The sequence below is a fragment of the Dendrobates tinctorius genome, unplaced genomic scaffold (genome assembly GCF_039654945.1).
Source record: "Dendrobates tinctorius isolate UK_male_01 unplaced genomic scaffold, ASM3965494v1 ptg000016l, whole genome shotgun sequence".
Taxonomy (NCBI): Eukaryota; Metazoa; Chordata; class Amphibia; order Anura; family Dendrobatidae; genus Dendrobates; species Dendrobates tinctorius.
Window position 1 is genome coordinate 20,177,148 of NW_027361684.1, and position 19,041 is coordinate 20,196,188.

The window sequence follows — 19,041 nt, forward strand, 5'->3', positions numbered from 1 at the left end:
GGCTTTGTCTGCATCATGCATCACAGATTCCTTATAAAGACGGCAGAAACAAGAGTGCAGAATGATGGGCTATTTATTTCTGGGGGCAGACACTACAATCCAAGTCTAGTGACCCCATTGTAGCCAATTGGGACAGTTGGATGCCAACAGTGTCTGTCATGTGATGCTGCGGCTAATCACTGATTGCAGTAGACATGTCTGTCCATACAGAGCAGGAAGTATAGAGACCCAGCCAATCACTGCAGTCACGCTTCCCTTGTCTTCAAAAAGTACCTAACCTGGTGGAGACCATGGAAGTATTGGCGTGGGGAACTGAGTGTTCTCTTACTATGTTATATGACCTGCCATCCCCATCAGTCATATGGATGCAATAGAAGGTGGTTCTCACCTGGGACCAGGGCCGGACTGGCCATCTGGCAAATGCCAGAAGAGCCTGACTGGTGGTGGGCCACCTTGTCTGCTATGTTGTTAACAGAATCAGTTTTCTCAAGACACCCATACTGTTAAGAGTTGTGACAGAGGTATCATTAGAAATATTAGTCTTGTAGTAAATCTTGCTTTCCTCCACACAGGGTAAGATTAGTAATATATCCCATCTGGTGCTTGGGGACGAGGACAACATGGGCCTATGTGTTTTCAAATGTCAGGGCTGAATTTCAGCCCCAGTCCGTACCTGCCTGGGACTCTGTGACCAAGAACAGAAGTCCAGTCATCCATCAATATCATTGGCAAGTTTATTTGAATGAGCAGAATGTAATGCTATATGTCTCCTAGATGTTCTCTTTAGGATCACACCAGACCTCACCTCTGGAAATTCGAGAGGCCAGGATCAGCTCATTTTTCTTAAATGGTTGTCTTAATGAGACAACTCTTCTATAATAGTACAATACATGAGAAGGACCTGATATTGAGGCGCATTTCCAGATTTCATCAAAATCTAGCATTGTTCTTGAGACTGAAGATTATTCCCCTATTTAAAACAATTGGGGAATTTTAATAAGGGCTTAATGTTAGATAACACTTTTCTGGTGAAAAAGTTTTTTTTTAAGCAAATGTGCACATTTTATGATTTTGTTCTACCCCATCAACTTTTCAAATCTGATGACAAAATTTTGGGGTTTTAGTGGGAAAGGAGAGGCCTTCAACATCCCAAAAAGATTTACTATATTCTCTCCAGAAACTGACTTAAATGATGTCACATGTGACATATCTGGCTCCATAGAGATATCACTGTTATCCAAATTCCCACAAAAGTGTCTAATCTCAGAAGAAGAAATTATATATAGAATTGATCTACAAAGTCTGTGAAACGGAGACAATCAAACTTACTGCTGACTAAGAAGATGATGTTCTGTCTGCTTTCTGAAGGACGCTTTCATGATCTCAGCCACTCTATAATGTTCTTCTAATATTTTTAAATCCCTTTCTGTGGGTTCGGCATCTTTATTCTTACCAAGGCTTGGTAAGTGCCAGTTGAGCTTCTTCTCCATTTGTATCTTTGAATGCTGGATATGAAATGAATATAGGAGTTGTTATCAATTTGCATAAGAAAAAAACTTAAAGAATCAACACTGCGTCCTCCGCCGGTCTGGTGGGACCAACATAAAACGGACTTCTCGTGAGTGATGCAGCCAATCACTGAGCGCTGAACAGCTGCAATGCTCATATTTAAGGCCCACAAACATATTAGACTAATGTTGGCTGAACCCGCCTAATGTGTATTGGGAACTTCCAAGTCCTCACAGAAGATGATGACAAACAACAACAGAAAAGTCTGGCCCTCACTTGTAAGTCTTTTTCTTGCCTAGACACAAAAACCATCTACTCCGAGTGACAATTGGAATTGATATTCCTACGATGATGTCGGAAAAGAAGGATCCGACATGTCAGATTTCCAACAACTGATCCTTTTATTTTTTAAGCCACCATCAGAGGAGTCTGGCATTCATTCTCTCATAAAGAACACAGAAGAGATCTACGGAGCTGAACGTTCCTGTGTATGGTGAACTCGGGAGAGATAGCTGATGGCCGAACGATCGGCTGTTTCATGTGTACGGGGGCTTTTATCCAAACCAAGCTGAAAAAAATACTATTTCTTTATACTCTTGACAAAATGTGAATGCTGCAGCCAATCAACGGCCACTGATTGTCTGCAGCACTCATGTCACGCCTCTGATGGATGTTGATCACAGAAAACAATGGGGAAAGCAACTCTGACCATGGAGGAGGAGCAGCAGTCCAAGGGGTTACTATAATTTTTTTGTTACTTCTCATGACCCATTTATAAGGGGGTGACCGGTAGGGGACAACTCCTTTACAGTCAGGTGAAACTACCAATGCGTAGGGGATTTCTTCATTCTCTCCTGATATCAGATGTCTGGAGAGAGAAGGATCAGGTAGTTGGATTTCAACACAGCTGATTCTCTCTGTTACCTTGATCTTTATACCACAGCAGAGAATTCATCAAGTTGTTAGTATGTACCATGTATGTACCATGTATGTGCATGGACAGCCGAGCTGGTGGTACTATGTGGGTACATGAGCTCATGGCTCTGATAGTACAACTGATACACAGTTCACAATGGTTGGGATAAATAGCACAATATATATATTTCTGTCAATCAAGTGTAACACATTAAGTGTTGTGGGAGAATCATGTGGAATGTGATTATTATTTTTTTATTACTAATTGTATTATTCTCTGCTCAAATAAAGAGAAATAAAAAATAATTGGGTCTCTGTGTCAATGCTAATTTTTTTGACAAAACAGTTGTAAAATGTGTCATAGTGATAAATGCTGGTTGTTAAATCTGGCCCATCATTAGACTGCCTGGTCTGAGTTTACAACATATCATGAAAGATAAAAATGCTTTTTCCCAAAGTTCATTTTTATCAAGGCTAAAATCTACATATTAAATTAAAGGTCACGTGTCGGAAAAGATTGAATTTTAGGCAACTGCCATATGCAGCCAAAACCATGTGCACATGTGGTGGCCGATGGCCCAAAGGATTCTCAACTGGGGTGTTACCGTTACACTCTCCTGACCATTAACTAAACTGCAGCCGCACCGTGAATCAGGCCGAGAGCTTATTGTAGGATTTCACAACTATAGTTCAGCTGTTCATTTTTCCCCAGAGAAAGTTTCCTAATAATATCAAAAGACTGATCATCACTTCCAAACAGAAAACTGGTGTGAACAGGTGCATACTAAGAGTAGCCATATCCATACATAACTAACAAATAAAGTTGCGCTCTGTGGATATATACATATATTACCTGTGTAAGCGTTATAAGGTTTGGTGACTTGTTTCATCAGAATCTGTGACCTTCGTACACGCTGTAAGCCTTCATTGTGACACCACTGCGGCATTCCATTGGGTTATGTGTATCAAGCCCCGCCCCTCATTATGATGTCATAATAGATTGCAATGGCGAAGATGATGTCACAACTGTTGCCATGGTGACGATGATGTCATAATGGTTGCCATGGTGACGATGACTTAATAAGTTGCAATGGTGACGGTTATGTCATAACGGTTGTCATAGTGATGATGATGTCATAATGGGTTTATGGGCACGGGACTATGGGTTGGAGGATGTGTGATGGGTATATTGGCACTCGACTATGGGATGGAGGATATGTATGATGGGGCATGGGACTATGGGATGCAGAATATGTATGATGGGTATATGGGCATGGGAATATGGGATGGAGGATATGAATGATGGGTATATGAGCACGGGCCTATGGGATGGTGGATATGTATGATGGTATATGGGCATGGAACTATGGGATGGAGGATATGTATGATGGGTATATGGGCACGGGACTATGGGATGGAGGATATGTATGATGGGTATATGGGCACGGGACTATGGGTTGGAGGATGTGTGATGGGTATATTGGCACTCGACTATGGGATGGAGAATATGTATGATGCGGCATGGGACTATGGGATGCAGAATATGTATGATGGGTATATGAGCACGGGCCTATGGGATGGTGGATATGTATGATGGTATATGGGCATGGAACTATGGGATGGAGGATATGTATGATGGGTATATGGGCATGGGACTATGGGATGGAGGATATGTATGATGGGTATATGGGCATGGGACTATGGGATGGAGGATATGTATGACGGGTATATGGGCATGGGACTATGGGATGGTGGATATGTATGATGGGTATATGGGCACAGGCCTATGGGATGGTGGATATGTATGATGGTATATGGGCATGGGACTATGGGATGGAGGATATGTATGATGGGTATATGGGCAAGGGACTATGGGATGGAGGATATGTATGACGGGTATATGGGCATGGAACTATGGGATGGAGGATATGTATGATGGGTATATGGGCACGGGCCTATGGGATGGAGGATATGTATGATGGTATATGGGCATGGGACTATGGGATGGAGGATATGTATGATGGGTATATGGGCAAGGGACTATGGGATGGAGGATAATTATAATTTGTTATAACTAACCACAGTTAGTTACTATGCCCGGGCAGCGCCGGGTTCTTCAGCTAGTTATGTATATAGTTAGGCTGCCCCAAACTGTACGTTATAGTGACATCTATATTCCATAGGGTTATTATGTGTGTAGTGACCTTGGGTATATACAGTACTATGCACCATTAAAGAGAACTGGAAAGTTAAACGGGTTACACACTCCTTTTTTGTGTTAAATGTGTAGCAAAACTGTGATGCAAAAAATTGTTTTTAGATCTCCCATGATTACTATGTCCCGCCGAATGGGTCCCCCTACACTATCCTGGCCTGGTCAGCACTTCGCTGCTGCATCTAGTCAGGGGCTACAGCTGCCACTGATCATGTGCCAACAAGGATGAAGAGAAGGAGAGGCGAGTGGCTGTCTGAATAGTGGACTGTTCTTCTCAAACACATGGGGGACGATTAATCAAGACTGGCATAGTGAACACTCGCACCACACAGTTTTTGCTGGAGTAGAAGGCGCTAAATTCATTAAGTGGCACATGCCACTGCGTGCTGCACCAGAATTGCTATTTCAGTCAGTGACTGGAACTGGCACTCTTGATGAATTTGACAGGGGGTCATGATCACGCACCTTTCCCTCACCCGGCCCCATTCCGGCTCTACCTATTTCAGCAGAGCTGATTCAAAGTGGCAGGAAAACACTAAAAGGTAGAAAATATCCAATGGTAAAAAGAATTTGGGAACACCATTTCTAGGTTCAAGCTTAGGGGGTCCCTTACATAATAGATAAATTGATAGCTGTCAACTGAATGATGACTGAGCCGATGGTTTGGCCAGCAGCAGTCTCTCCTTACTACTCCACACTCGGGAACGCTTGTTCTGGTTTGTGCTTCTGTGTCGTCTCCTCTGGTGGTAGCTTATGCAGCCAAGAACAAAAGGATCAGCAGTCCGAAATCAGACATGCTGGATGTTTATCTTCTCTGCCTGTCGGTGGAGAGTTGGGACGACCTCCATACATATTAGACTGTCTACCGAGCTCGGCAATTTGGACAAAATTCCAATGTGTATGGGACGGGGCCTCTAGAATCCTACAGTCATCTACATCTCACATACTCCTAACTATAAACCACCTTAGGGCTCATTCAGACAGCAGTGATTTTTCATCCGTTTGTTTAGCTGCACAATGACAAGTGACGTTCGAGTCATGTGACAGTCTTAGTTTGTGCAGCTTAACAAATACAGTCTTTTTATAAGAATTGTGCATGGCTTTGGGAACCAGTCCTAGGAGGTTGGCACACAAAAAATTTTTTGTATATGTGATAGAAATACATAAACTAATAGCTTTTTACAACTCCAAAAGAGTGACACCACACTAATCAGCTAAACCAGTGTGCACAGAGACCTCTTGTATCACTTCATATAGGAATATGGTGGGGCTCAGCTTATATAGCAGAATAAGATGCCAGAAAAAGCGGCACTCGCATTCCATAAACTAGTCCCATATTCCATATCACGGGACATAAAGCGGTAAGCAGGGAGCATGGAGGCTGACATTAATTAGCTCACTATTAATAATATATTAATTATAATAATTTTATATTAATAGTATCACTTAACACACAGCCCCCAATATATAGTATGATCCCACACACAGCCCCTATATACAATATGATCTCACTAACAGCCTGTCTATATACAGTATGATCCCACACACTGCCCTCCTGTGTACACTATGATCCCACACACAGCCCCTACATACAGTACGATCCCACACACAGCCCCTATATACAGTAAGATCCCAAACACTGCCCCCTCTATTCAGTATGTGATCCCACACACAGAACTCTACATACAGTATGATCCCACACACAGCCCCCTATATACAGTATGATCACACACAGCCCCCAATATACAGTATGATCACACACACAGCTCCCTATATACAGTATGATCCTACACATAGTCCCCCCATATACAAGTGAACACAGTCCCATATATACAGTATGAGCCACACATAGCCTCAATATATACAGTATGACAAAACTACATACTCGCCTCGCTCCCATTTCCTCTGCACTGAGCTCCAGTCTTTGCTGTTCTCACACCATTTTCACCCAGCTACAACAAAGTGGGCTGAGCTGGGGTGGAAAGGGTGCAAGGAGTCTGCTGCTAGTCAACTTCATGAAGGTTTCGCTACGCTATGAATCTTAGTCCAGTAGAAACAGGAGCAGGATTTGAGATGAGGTGCATGCAGAAGTGTATGCCACTCCTCCAATGCTCCTGATTCATGAATGAAATGCTCATGCATTTGATCCCAGCACATCTCCTCATCAAGCAGCAGAATCGAGCCCATAATGTAATGATGAATTGGGCCATTATGTACTAACTAGAGTTAAGCAAAAAGTTTCAAGCTGACCTGGCCTGGCGTAGAGTCTGATCCTCCGTGGTACTTGTGTAAGGGGGTGGCGTTGCTATGGACCGTAGAGACAAGCAGACAACTTAAGAGACAGAAAATCCCTTGGTTAGAGCAGTGGGACATTCTGTGCTTCCTTGCTGTAAATACTGTTTGGTTTCTTCTGCCAGACTGGAGAGGGGGGGCTGCTTTTCTGTGTGTGAGGAGAGAGCCGAGATTTCTGCAGGAACGACACGTGCCTGAGCTGTGAACGAAAGACTTTGTAAATTCTTCTGTGGAAAACAAGGTGGCTTTCCTATGTTGCCATGAGGAGCCACAAAGAAAAGACAAGAAAGGAATCCAGAGGAGTGAATCCACTGTTTCTAGGAGCATCACTGGACCTGCACACAAGAAAAAGTCCACGTTGCACAGAGCTTCCAGGAATAAGTGCGCATCATCTTACAAAGCTGCAGGGGCAAACCAGACAGGCCTAAATGCATCTGCACTAATACAGGGTGCAGCGGACCAAAGTAAAATGGCAGCTGCACAGGTGCATAAATACCAAATGAAACAGCCAGCCTACAATCAGGGATTGGCCGTGTGGTACACCAGTGCAGAAGAAATAATCCACATGTGGCAATGTTCACACAGGGAATGCAGGGCTTCTGGTTCACAACCTCTTAGTAACACCATATAGGGGGGCTGCCCAGTGCCAACTAGAATGCATCCCGTGTGAACAGAGGCAACATGTTTGCAGAACAATTTGGGCCCAACTGCACCCTGAAAAAATATAAAAAGTGCACAAAAAACACATGGGCCCAAATGGTTCTGCAAATTTGTGGCCTCTGTTCACACGGGATGCATTCTAGTTGGCACTGGGAAGCCCCCCTATATGGTGTCACTAAGAGGTTGTGAACCAGAAGCCCTGCATTCCCTCTGTGAAGACTGCCACATGCAGATTATTTCTTCTGCACTGGTGTACCACACGACCAATCCATGATTGTAGGCTGGCTGTTTCATTTGGTATTTATGCACCTGTGCAGCTGCCATTTTAGTTGGGTTCTCTGCACCATGTATTAGTGCAGATGCATTTAGGCTTGTCTGGTTTGTATCTGAATTTTTTGGAGGATTTTTTCCTCTTTTTGAGAGTAATAATAATAATAATCTTTATTTTTATATAGCGCTAACATATTCCGCAGCCCTTTACAGTTTGCACACATTTTCATCACTGTCCTCGGTGGGGCTCACAATCTATATTCCCTATCAGTATGTCTTTGGAGTGTGGGAGAAAACCGGAGTGCCCGGCGGAAACCCACGCAAACAGGGGGAGAACAAGGCGCTAACCACTGAGCCACCATGCTGCCCAGTGTAAGGAACTTTCACACAGTTTGCCAGCTTCCGTATTAAGGCCTTAATATCAACCAATACCTTACATATATTGATATGTTTTTTGTGCACTTTTTATATTTTTTTCAGGGTGCAGTTGGGCCCAAATGGTTCTGCAAACTTGTGGCCTCTGTTCACACGGGATGCATTCTAGTTGGCACTGGGCAGCCCCCCTGTATGGTGTTACTAAGAGGTTGTGAACCAGAAGCCCTGCATTCCCTGTGTGAACACTGCCACATGCAGATTATTTCTTCTGCACTGGTGTATTAGTGCAGATGCATTTAGGCCTGTCTGGTTTGTATCTGAATTCTTTGGAGGATTTTTTCCTCTTTTTGAGGTTATCACACAACAAAGCTGCAGGGCCCCCGGGATTGGACTGAGATACCAACGCTATTGTGAGTGTTAACCTCTTCTGTGCACAGGCTAGGGTTTAGAATAGGCTGCAATAGATAGAGCACAGCAGCCGTGTGGCCGGTGTAGCAGAGGCCAGATAGGTTATAGTTAGTGTAGCATCATACATTAGTTTACTGTGTTGTCTTGCCAGTTGGAGAAATACACTGAGCTCTTATAGTCGGTGCTCCATGCTGTTTGACGGCCCAGCTAGAGAATATTACCCATGTAAATTGTCTGTTTTCATTGCATACCCCTTTTTCTGCATTTTCCTAAACGCTGCATTCCTTGTGTGTAAATAAATTAACCCTTTGTTGTTTGCACCTCATCTTGTGTACCGTAGTCTCCCTGCATTGTGGTGGTTCCCCGGCCATCACTTCAAGTGGCGCTGCGAACAGGGTTACTGTCACCAAGATGCAGGCAGCAGGTGGCAACATCGAGAGTGCTAGCGTTAGTGGGGATGCTGTGGGCATTAGTGGAACCTCTGCAAGGACACTCCCTAAGGGCACCATATTTAGTGTGCTTCCAAAATTTGACGGCATTAATATGCCCCTGTCTGATTGGTTGTCCTGACTTCAAAGCACCCTGAAGATTTATAACATCAGCACAGACCTTGAAGTGGACATTGTGTTGACTGCCTTAGAGGGACATGCCCATAAAAATGTCTGTCTACAGCCGGAACTCACCCGTAGTACCCTGAAGGAGTTAGTGAAATTCTTGGAAGAGATCTACGGCGAGACTGCTAGCGTGGGACATTTTTGTGTCAAAATTTTCTCTAGACTGCAGCGGGAAGAGGAAGTGATCTCCCAGTATGCGACAGCACTGCAAGAAGTGTTGGCAGAAGTGCAGAGGAAAGAGACAGATGGGCTCAGTGGCATGGGCTTCAAAGACCGGATACTCCGGGAACAATTCATTCTGGGACTGCACAACACATCCTTAAGGAGAGCACTGTAAGAATGGGTCCACGCAGATCCGGCTCTTTCATTCCGTCATATCCTGGCAGAAGCAGTGTCCCGAAGCAAGGAAGATAGCTACTCGTCTGGGGTGAAGCGTGTCCAGGGTGCCAATACCAGAGGGGACCCAAATCATCAGGAGGCGCTGGTCCAGGTAGTGCAAGACTTGCAGCGCTCTCTTGTCAGTATGCAAGACAAATTAACCCGGATGGAGCAAAGAATGGGAGAACAACAATCTGACCCATCGTACTCATATAACCACTCTTCGGCCTGACCCATAAGGGATCGGTGGGTGCAGGCCCCCTCCCGTCAGACATCGGAGGCACGAATACAGGCTCGGGGTGCCCCTTGGCGGAGAGGAGGCATCCAATGCTGGGAATGTGGAGGACAAGAGCACCTTGCCAGAGACTGTCGGAATTATGCTCAAAGCCAGTCACAGCCACTGTTAAACTACCAACCCCTGCAGTAACTCAGCACTCTGTGAGGGAGGCAAGAAGAGAAGCCGCACCTTATCATAATGAACATTTGATTGCTGGGACTCCCATCCTGTGTGCCGAATTTGAGGTTGTTCCAGTGGATTGCTTGATAGATACTGGGTCACAAGTGACAACGATGCCAGAATCATATTTCAAACAGCATTTTCAGGCCCTGGCCAAGCCAGAGAAGGAGACATTGATCCAGTTGTTTGCTGCCAATCAACAACCAATCCTGGTCACAGGGGTCATGTGGATGAAGATTCGAATCTGTGGGCAAGAAGTGGGAAAGAAAGGGATTCTGCTAGTCCCTGAGCCCATCAAAGAATATGTGCCTGTAGTACTGGGAATGAATATCCTACGAGAACTCGATCAGATAATGTTTACCAAACAGGGACCCAGTTATTGGAAGAAGGCTGCTACACACAAGCCTACTCAAGAAGCCCTTCAGCGATTGATCCGCGTCTGTGGGACCCAAAAGAGTGTGCCGTCCTATCAGAAGGTAGGGGTTATCATGGCCCAGGGAAAGATCCTGTAATCCTGCCTCCCGAGTGAGAAATTAAATTACACCTTCCAGTGGGGACTCATCGCAACCTTGACAGGCTGGAGGTGATTGTTCAGCCTGTGGTAGACGGAGGAGCGGGCCAAGAAATCATGATAGCTCGTACGATAGCGGTGGTCCAGCGAGGACACGTGTCCATAAGAGCTTTGAACATGGGCCCCGGGGAGGTCACTTTGCCGCGAGGGACAGATCTGGCCCGGGTGTACTTGCACAAGGGCAAAGTGGTGAGTCAGAAGGAGATGTCTTTATCGCCAATAGAAAGTATCGGGTGGACTCTGGCAGTCGCAGCAGGGCCGAAGAGACTCCAACCCCGGAGTGGAATGGGTGGGTCATCCTGGATCAAATGGAAGTGGATGTGAAGGCCCTAGGCCCTGAGCATGTGCAGGCAATAGAAGCTATGCTGTGGGAAAATCAGGCCGCATTCGCTCGTCACGTTGAAGATTTTGGCTGTACCGAAGCGATCACACACGAGATACCAACCGGGGACGTTCGTCAAATTTGAGAACGATACCGGCATATCCTACCCAAGATGTATCAAGTGGTAAAGACATTACTAAGGCAGATGCTGGATTCAGGAGTAGTGCAGAGACTTAAACTTTGAGGCTACTTTGATCTACCTGGATGACATCATTGTGTTCTCTGCCTCGTTCAAAGACCATCTTGCCCGGCTTGGACAGGTACTTGGAAAACTGCGGGCTCATAATCTGAAGGTGAAGCCAAAGAAATGCCACCTCTTCAAGAGAGAGATCGAGTACATGGGCCACATAGTGTCACAAGGCAGGGTTCTACCCTCACCGAAAAAAGTGGCTGCTATCCAGAACTGGCCAGTCCCTCGAACAGTGAGGCAACTCCAGGCCTTCCTTGGGCTCGCCGGGTACTACCGACGGTTTGTCAAAGATTTCGCAATGGTGGCGGCTCCCTTGAATGAGTTGCTGAGGGGGACCGTCGGAGTGCCGAAGACCCAGTGCATCCCTTGGGAGCAGAGGCGAGATGAGGCCTTCCAGGCTATAAAGAATGCTCTTACTTCAGCCCCGATTTTGGCTTAAGCAGATTTTGATCAACTGTTCCTGTTGTACACAGACGGTAGCTTTCATGGACTCGGTGCAGTACTTTCCCAAATACAGGATGGACATCAGATAGACATCGGGTATGGTAGCAGGTCCCTGCACGACAGCGAAAGAAACCCCTACAATTACAGCTCTTTCCGGATAGAGCTCCTGGCCCTGGTGTTTGCCATGACAGTGAAGTTTGCGGGCTTCCTGGCAGGGACCAAGATTCAAGTTCGAACGGACAATAACCCCCTGGCCCACCTTGAGAATGCTAAATTGGGGGCCTTGGAACAGCGGTGGGTAGCTCGCCTGGCCAAGTTTGACTTTACCATCCGTTATCGCTCTGCCACTGAAAATGTAAATGCCGACGGCCTGTCACGAGTGACGGCGGAAACACCAGTGGGGGCCCTCAGCCGGACAGAGATAGTAATCTTTCGGAGGCACCACTGCCGCCACGTGACGATGAGTCCAGACAAGAGCCTACTACAACTCCTGCAGCAAGTATTCCTCTGGAAAATAGTCAAGACATCTGGAGATCCCAGAGCTCCACTGCAGGGGTTCCACCAGCCTGATACATAGAACAGAGCTTGATACATAGAACAGTGCTCTCTGTCTGTTTCTCAGCTTGTGTTTTCTACCCTATAGGTGCTGTTCCGCATTGCAAGTGGCTCTATCCCACTGCAACCTTAATGCTGTGATGGTCGAGAATGACCATCTTTAAGTAGGGAGGCATTTAAAAGGGTGGTGTTTAGGGATGGGCGAGTCTACTCGCTAGGACTCGTTACTCGGCGAATAGTAAGGGACTCGCTGGACTCGTTACTCGGCGAGTCTCCCAGTGATTACTCGCACAGTAACGAGTCCAATGCAAGTCAATGGCAATCCTAGTTTTGTCAGAGTTTTTTTTTCTCACTCGCTAGACTCGCTATATCACATCGCTGTCAACAGCGAGTCTGAGCGAGTCTGAGCGAGTCTACGATTCCGAATCCTGTATACTGGATTCGGGACTCGCTTATACAGAATCTGTTATGTTCCTACAAGTTTCCAAGACAGCCTATGTCAACACACAGCGATTGTGAGCGAGTCTGAGTGAGTCTACGAATCCCGAGTCCTGTATACTGGATTCGGGACTCGCAAATATAGAATCTGTTATGTTCCTACAAAGCTTCCGAGACAGCCTAGCGTGTTAGGTCAGAAAACTTTTTTAGATGGACAAGCATGTTAGCCAATCATATTCAGTAATGTTGGTTGTGGCAGGACTATGATTGGCTTCTGTCCATCGTGATGCCTATGTCATGTATGAGAGGCGAGGCTGTATATAAGCCTTTTCCACCACCATTTCCTCTACATTCCTGAGAGATCTGAGATAGAGCAGGGTGAGGTAGATGCTTGAGCAGATCATAGGGATTGTCAGTTAGTGTAGGGAAACTTCAAGATTCCTTATATTAAACCCAAACAGCTCTTCTGAGAGCTACCAGGAGGACAGAGGAGTACTGTGTAGACTGTAGGCAGGCAGGCAGGGAGGATCAAGCCTTACAGTGCAGTGCACAGTGCAGGGACTAGTGTGCAGCTTCACTGCTAGGTGTCAGCACACACACTTACCCCGCCAGCAAGTGACGCCTACAGCACCACCTAACTCCATCTCGGTGACTGTGCATTTGTCAACAATGTCACAAAAACCACAATTTCCCAAAAAAGAGGTTGCAAAGGGACGAGGTCGTGGCCGTAGCAGTGCAGGGAACATCACTTGAGCGATCTCCCTCCAGGCTGTAGTCCGCTGGATGTTATGCCCATAGGCAGGGTCAGTGGGGAGCCAAAGCAGGGGCCGAGCCTCCACCAGATCAATCAACTGCAGCGTGTTGACAGTGATACGGGCCATGATTGCTCTGTATTGCTCTGTGTGTGTGTGCGTATGTCAACTCGACTCGGATTATTTCCTGTTTGCTCAAAGCATGGTGTGTGCTAGAGAAAATCGCTTCCCTCGCCTCATCGGCGCTAAATAAGACAAACAAATGCGAGTTTGGACTCGGACACAGCAGCAACAAACTGTTGCGAGTGGGGTTTACAAATCGCCAATGCAAGCGCTTTCCGAGACACATCTGCGATTTGTAAATCGCACATTACTCGCTAAGACTCGCTTCCCCATTCATTAACATTGGACTCGCTAGACTCGCAACGAGTAGCGAGTCCCGGGCTCGGACTCGCTAGAGTCAAGCGATTCCGAGTAATTTAGGACTCGCCCATCACTAGTGGTGTTGCTATGGACCGTAGAGACAAGCTGCCACTTTAAGAGCCAGAACGCCCTTGGTTAGAGCAGTGGGACATTCTGTGCTTCCCTGCTGTAAAGACTGTTTGGTTTCTTCTGCCAGACTGGAGAGGGGAGGGGTTGCTTTTCTGTGTGGTGTTTCTCTTGCCACCAAGGTTTTTTGCTTTTACTAATTCTTTCTGTGTTTTTCACAGTAATCCGTGGCCATAATATGGACTTTCGCGTACGTGACCAGACGTGGCTTGATTTAACCGATGACTTGTTGCAGGATACTTCGGCTGGGTGCGCTGGGGGATCTAACAGGGATCTACAGGAATTAATGAACCAATTCAAGGAATTGTTGAGGAGACGCACCCGCATATGGTGGAACCACGCTTTTTTAGACAGATACATCTCTAGGGGCCTCATTCCTAGGGGTCTGAGAATTCAGGTTTTCCCCTCATTCCCCATCTTAGATGAGGATTTTAAAAACAGTTGGGAAACATTGGCCAATACGTGCTCTAGTAGGTTCATGGAACTCCTTAAAGAGATGAATCAAAAATCTCTTACATCTTTGGAGCTAGAGACTGAGGCATTACAGATCAAACTCCACAATGATATGAATAGTGATGATTTAAAAAAATTCAACCAAGAAATGGACACCCTTTCACAAAAATAGGCACAGGAGATGCAGTCTACCAAAGCCAAGAAGTTTAAAAGAGATGTTGAGGATAAAAACAATTTTCGAGTTTATAGATGGCGGAACATGCCTGACCGATCACGATCAAAATATCGTGGTTCTTCATTTTCAAGATCGAGTTCATCTTCTAGAAGATCCAATATGTCCGGGGAGGATAATGTGCCTACAGCAAACCCCCCTAAAAAGCCTTCAAAAAATCCTTCTTCTGGTGGAATTAATGGAGTGGGAGGTACATCTATACGTGTGGTCACGAGACAGACTACTAAAACTAAGTCCAATATGCCCACAGGTACTTAATCTATCTAACCATGTTCTCAGTGACGTACAGCTGAGGGTCCTCTCCAAGGGCCTCTCCTTTTCCCCTACCAACTCTTTTCATTTCTTCACAGCTGCTGAAGGCTTTGCATCTCTTCTCCCGTAAGTTGCTCCTCAGGACACTCCACAACAAAAAGACATCACGTGGACCCATGAGAGAGGTCGAGAGAGAGGCTCTCCAGAACCTTGAGGATCTTCTTGGTGAACAGGCCTCTCATGATTCAAGTAGGTTTCCATCTTTTATTCTTCCCAGATCCACAAAGTTTCCCCCCTTGTCTTTAAGTCCTGCTATTGACATCTTCACTAGACTTGTCAGTGAGGATTTCAAGAAGCTTTCTACCCGGTGACACCGTGATAATTTGAATCTTGCAGAACGAGCCGCGATTACTCAATGACAATCATTACCTGATGTCGTATTTAAGCCGGCTGATAAAGGGGGAAACATCGTGGTCTGGCCTCACACAAAATATGAGTGAGAGGCCTTTTGCCAATTGAAAGATACTAATACTTACACCAGTTTACCCTCCAATCCTCTGGACTCCTTCTCTCTCGGCCTTCAGAGCATTCTTACTGATGCTTTGAATGATAATGTCATCACGAAACAAATCTTTGATGGATTGTTTGTGAGGTGTCCTAGGGTTCTGACTTTCTATCTCTTACCTAAGGTCCACAAGGATGCCCTCGACCCTCCAGGACGTCCCATAGTATCTGGTATTGACGGACCCTGTGATCGGCTCTGCCAATTTATTGACTTTTACTTAAAACCTCTTATTGAATCTTTACCATCCTTTATACGCGACACCACTGACGTCTTGGCCAGGGTCGATGGCATCTTTGTGGACCCCAATACCATTCTAGTTACTGCTGACGTGGAGAGCCTATATACTTGCATCGACCACTCATTTGGGCTGGATGCGGCTCGCTTCTTCCTCGGGACGTCCGACCTGGACGGCCCTCTGTGTGAGTTTATCCTTGGGCTGCTGCACTTTGTCCTCACCGACAATTTTTTTGTTTTTAAAGACCAATTTTACATGCATATGCGTGGCACAACCATGGGTGCGGCCTGTGCGCCTTCGTATGCCAACCTCTTCCTTGGCTACTGGGAAAGATCCATCTTTGGCGATGGGGGCGTGCCGGCCGCATCCCATGTGCTGTGCTGGCATCGGTACATTGATGATATTTTGTTTATGTGGGACAGGACAGTGCAGCAGCTCGACGATTTTTTGGGCACGCTGAATCAGAATACATATAATATCCGTCTTACATATAACTACGACGACTATAAGCGGATTAATTTCCTTGATATCACATTAGATGTCGATCATCGCGGCCAAATACAAACCGATGTTTATCGTAAACCGACTTTGGTTAATGCTCTGATTCATACGTCCTCTGCTCACAATCCTTCTACCATCAGGGCCGTCCCAGTTGGTCAATTCCTGAGGATGAGGCGAATCTGTTCATTCGATGCCAGGTTCGAGACACAGGCCTCCGACCTGGCATCTCGTTTTCGGGCCCGTGGTTATTCCAACAGATGCATAAAAAAGGGCTATGTTCGAGCCAGGGCTACTCCACGCGTCAGTCTCCTTAGATCTAATCGATCCCGACCTGTGTCCACGGGTTCTGGACCGATTAGATTTATTTCTACATTTAACCACTGTTGGGATGACATGAGGCAGGTACTCCAGAAACACTGGTCAGTATTGGGCGCTGATCCATCTCTGGGTACCTCTCTCGGTACCTCTCCGTCCATGACTGCCAGGAGGTTAAGAAATCTCAATGACCTTCTGGTACATAGCCACTACGCTCCTTCTGTTAAATGTCCATTTGGCTCTCGTGGTCCTGTACTCGGCTCCTTTCAATGCGGCCGTTGCCTTGCCTGCGCAAATGTCCTGCGCTGCTCCACATTCCAGTCCTCTGACGGCAAAAAAACATTTGACATTCGACATAGGATCACATGTAATACAGTGAATGTGATTTATTATGCCACCTGTAGCCGTCCAAAATATATTATAATGGACTGACATCTAGAGAGCTGAGGATGCGAGTGAGGGAGCATGTGCGGGACATTTGCGCGGCCAAGTCTGCGACCGACCCCTCTTTAGTAAAAACAATCCCGCGCCATTTCTATCAACATCATAACTGTGAACCCTCCAGTTTTAAGGTAAGAGGGATTGATTGTATCCATCTTGGAGCGAGAGGCAGAGACTATAAAAAGATTTTGGCACAAGTCGAAGCCAAGTGGATAGTTACCTTGGGTACCATGACCCCCGCAGGCCTAAATTAATCCCTCACTTTTTCTTCATTTCTTTGACCACTGGGATGGGGCGCCCGCGGGATGTATCTGTCTGAGCGTTATGGGTTCTATTTATGTCTCATTATTGTTTCCAGTAGTATTCCTGTTTGACCCCGTATCCGGGCTTTTTTTGGATCTCTGTTTTTAACCTTTTTAATAACTTTTAATAACTTTTCTTTTATATTTATTTCTTCAGTTGGACCTGACGACACATTTGTCTTCCCTGGATCTACTATTATCTGGGCCAGTGTTCTGCTATCTTCCTTTGCGGATTCCTTTTTATAATATGACTGATTCCTATTTTTTGCAATGTTGTAACTTTGCATTTTTGCATTTGTGCATCTCTTTTGTGTGTCCAATTTTTGTATCTCCGTACAGCTTATACTGCGATGTTTGCATATATATATATACTGTTCTATGTACTTTGCACTTTCTGTTGTACTATCTGCTTATGTGCAATATTTATCATTGATTATATATTATGTTATTGTGATACCCTGTAATTGGGTTAAATCCTTGTAGTTGATTGCTGCTATGGATTTTTTCATCTGTGTGCTGGTGGCAACATTCATTATTGATTATATATGTTGTCTTTGCGACACCCTGACAGGGTTAATCGCTCTGGTTACCGCGGTCATGGATATCCCCATTACTGTGCTGGTGGCATAGTAGCGCTGTGTGCGCGTGCGCTCTGTGTGCCCGGGTCCCGGGGATGCGGCGGGCGTCTTTCATGTCCCTCGCGCGCTCATTGGGAACTCCCCTCTCCCTCTGCGGGTGCGCTTGGGGACTTGATGCCTTCCTGCTCTTGCCGAGTCCCGTCGCGTGCAGTGCGCATGCGCCGACTTCACCGCTGCTATTGGCCCAGCGATTACCAGCTGACCGGGTCACATGTGTTCTTAAGGTCCTTCTACATTTCCTGCAGATACTCCCCTTGAGAAAGCGGTGCTTTGTGCATGCGAAATGTGGGTTGTGGCTTTTACACCCGGTCCTGGGGTCTTTTCCGCTGCCCTACACATCTTGTGGTGAATTTCTCTCATTCGGTCTCAACTTGGCACATGTTTTCATGAGATTTGCTTAGCGCAGGAAGTCCATTATAGCTTTGCTTTGCACATGCATATTGCTATTCACCTTATGTTGACCTGTTTGCTGTCTCATATACTCAGACCGTTTATTTTTTGAGATCCCCCATTGTATATACACCTGTTACCTGGTTATACGCTTGTTATTAACCTTTTTGATGGTATTTATGTGTATATGGGCATTGGTGCCCCCATTGTGTCACACCTAGGTTATCCTGCTACAGTCTCATTTTGCTCATTTTTATATGTTAAAATGTTGTAAGTCCTGATTATTCATTTAATAAAATGATACTCTTTTTTATACTCACTACCTAGTAGCTCTCTTTTTCTCCTTAAACACAAGGAAAAGACCACGTTGCACAGAGCTTCCAGGAAGAAGTGCGCACCATCTTGCAAAGCTGCAGGGGCCACTGGGATTAGACTGATATACCAACGCTATTGTGAGTGTTAACCTCTTCTGTGCACATGCTAGGGTTTAGGATAGGCTGCAATAGATAGACCACGATAGCCGTGTGGCCGGTGTAGCAGAGGCCAGATAGGTTATAGTTAGTGTAGCATCATACATTACTTTACTGTGTTGTCTTGTCAGTTGGATAAATACTCTTAGCTCTTATAGTTGGTGCTTCGTGCTGTTTGACGGCCCAGCTAGAGAATATTATCCTTGTAAATTGTCTATTTTCATTGCATACCCGTTTCTGCATTTTCCTAAACACTGCATTCCTTAACGGTAA

The 19,041-nt window shown here is 45.7% G+C and overlaps 1 protein-coding gene across 9 annotated transcripts in view; it reads right to left on the minus strand.

The window, feature by feature from the left end:
• The window catches only part of LOC141080387 (uncharacterized), a 382,167-nt gene that overhangs the window by 217,513 nt on the left and 145,613 nt on the right, over nucleotides 1-19,041 (minus strand). Inside the window, exons 1-2 of one of the 9 annotated variants that reach the window (XM_073565558.1) lie at nucleotides 6,890-7,129; nucleotides 1,330-1,505 (exon numbers count right to left, since the gene is read on the minus strand). The exons of the other annotated variants lie outside the window; for them this stretch is intronic. Of the exons in view, the coding sequence (XP_073421659.1) occupies nucleotides 1,330-1,505; nucleotides 6,890-7,012 (299 nt within the window). The 5' untranslated portion in view covers nucleotides 7,013-7,129. Of the gene's footprint in view, nucleotides 1-1,329; nucleotides 1,506-6,889; nucleotides 7,130-19,041 lie in introns of those variants that run through there. 9 annotated transcript variants of the gene reach the window in all.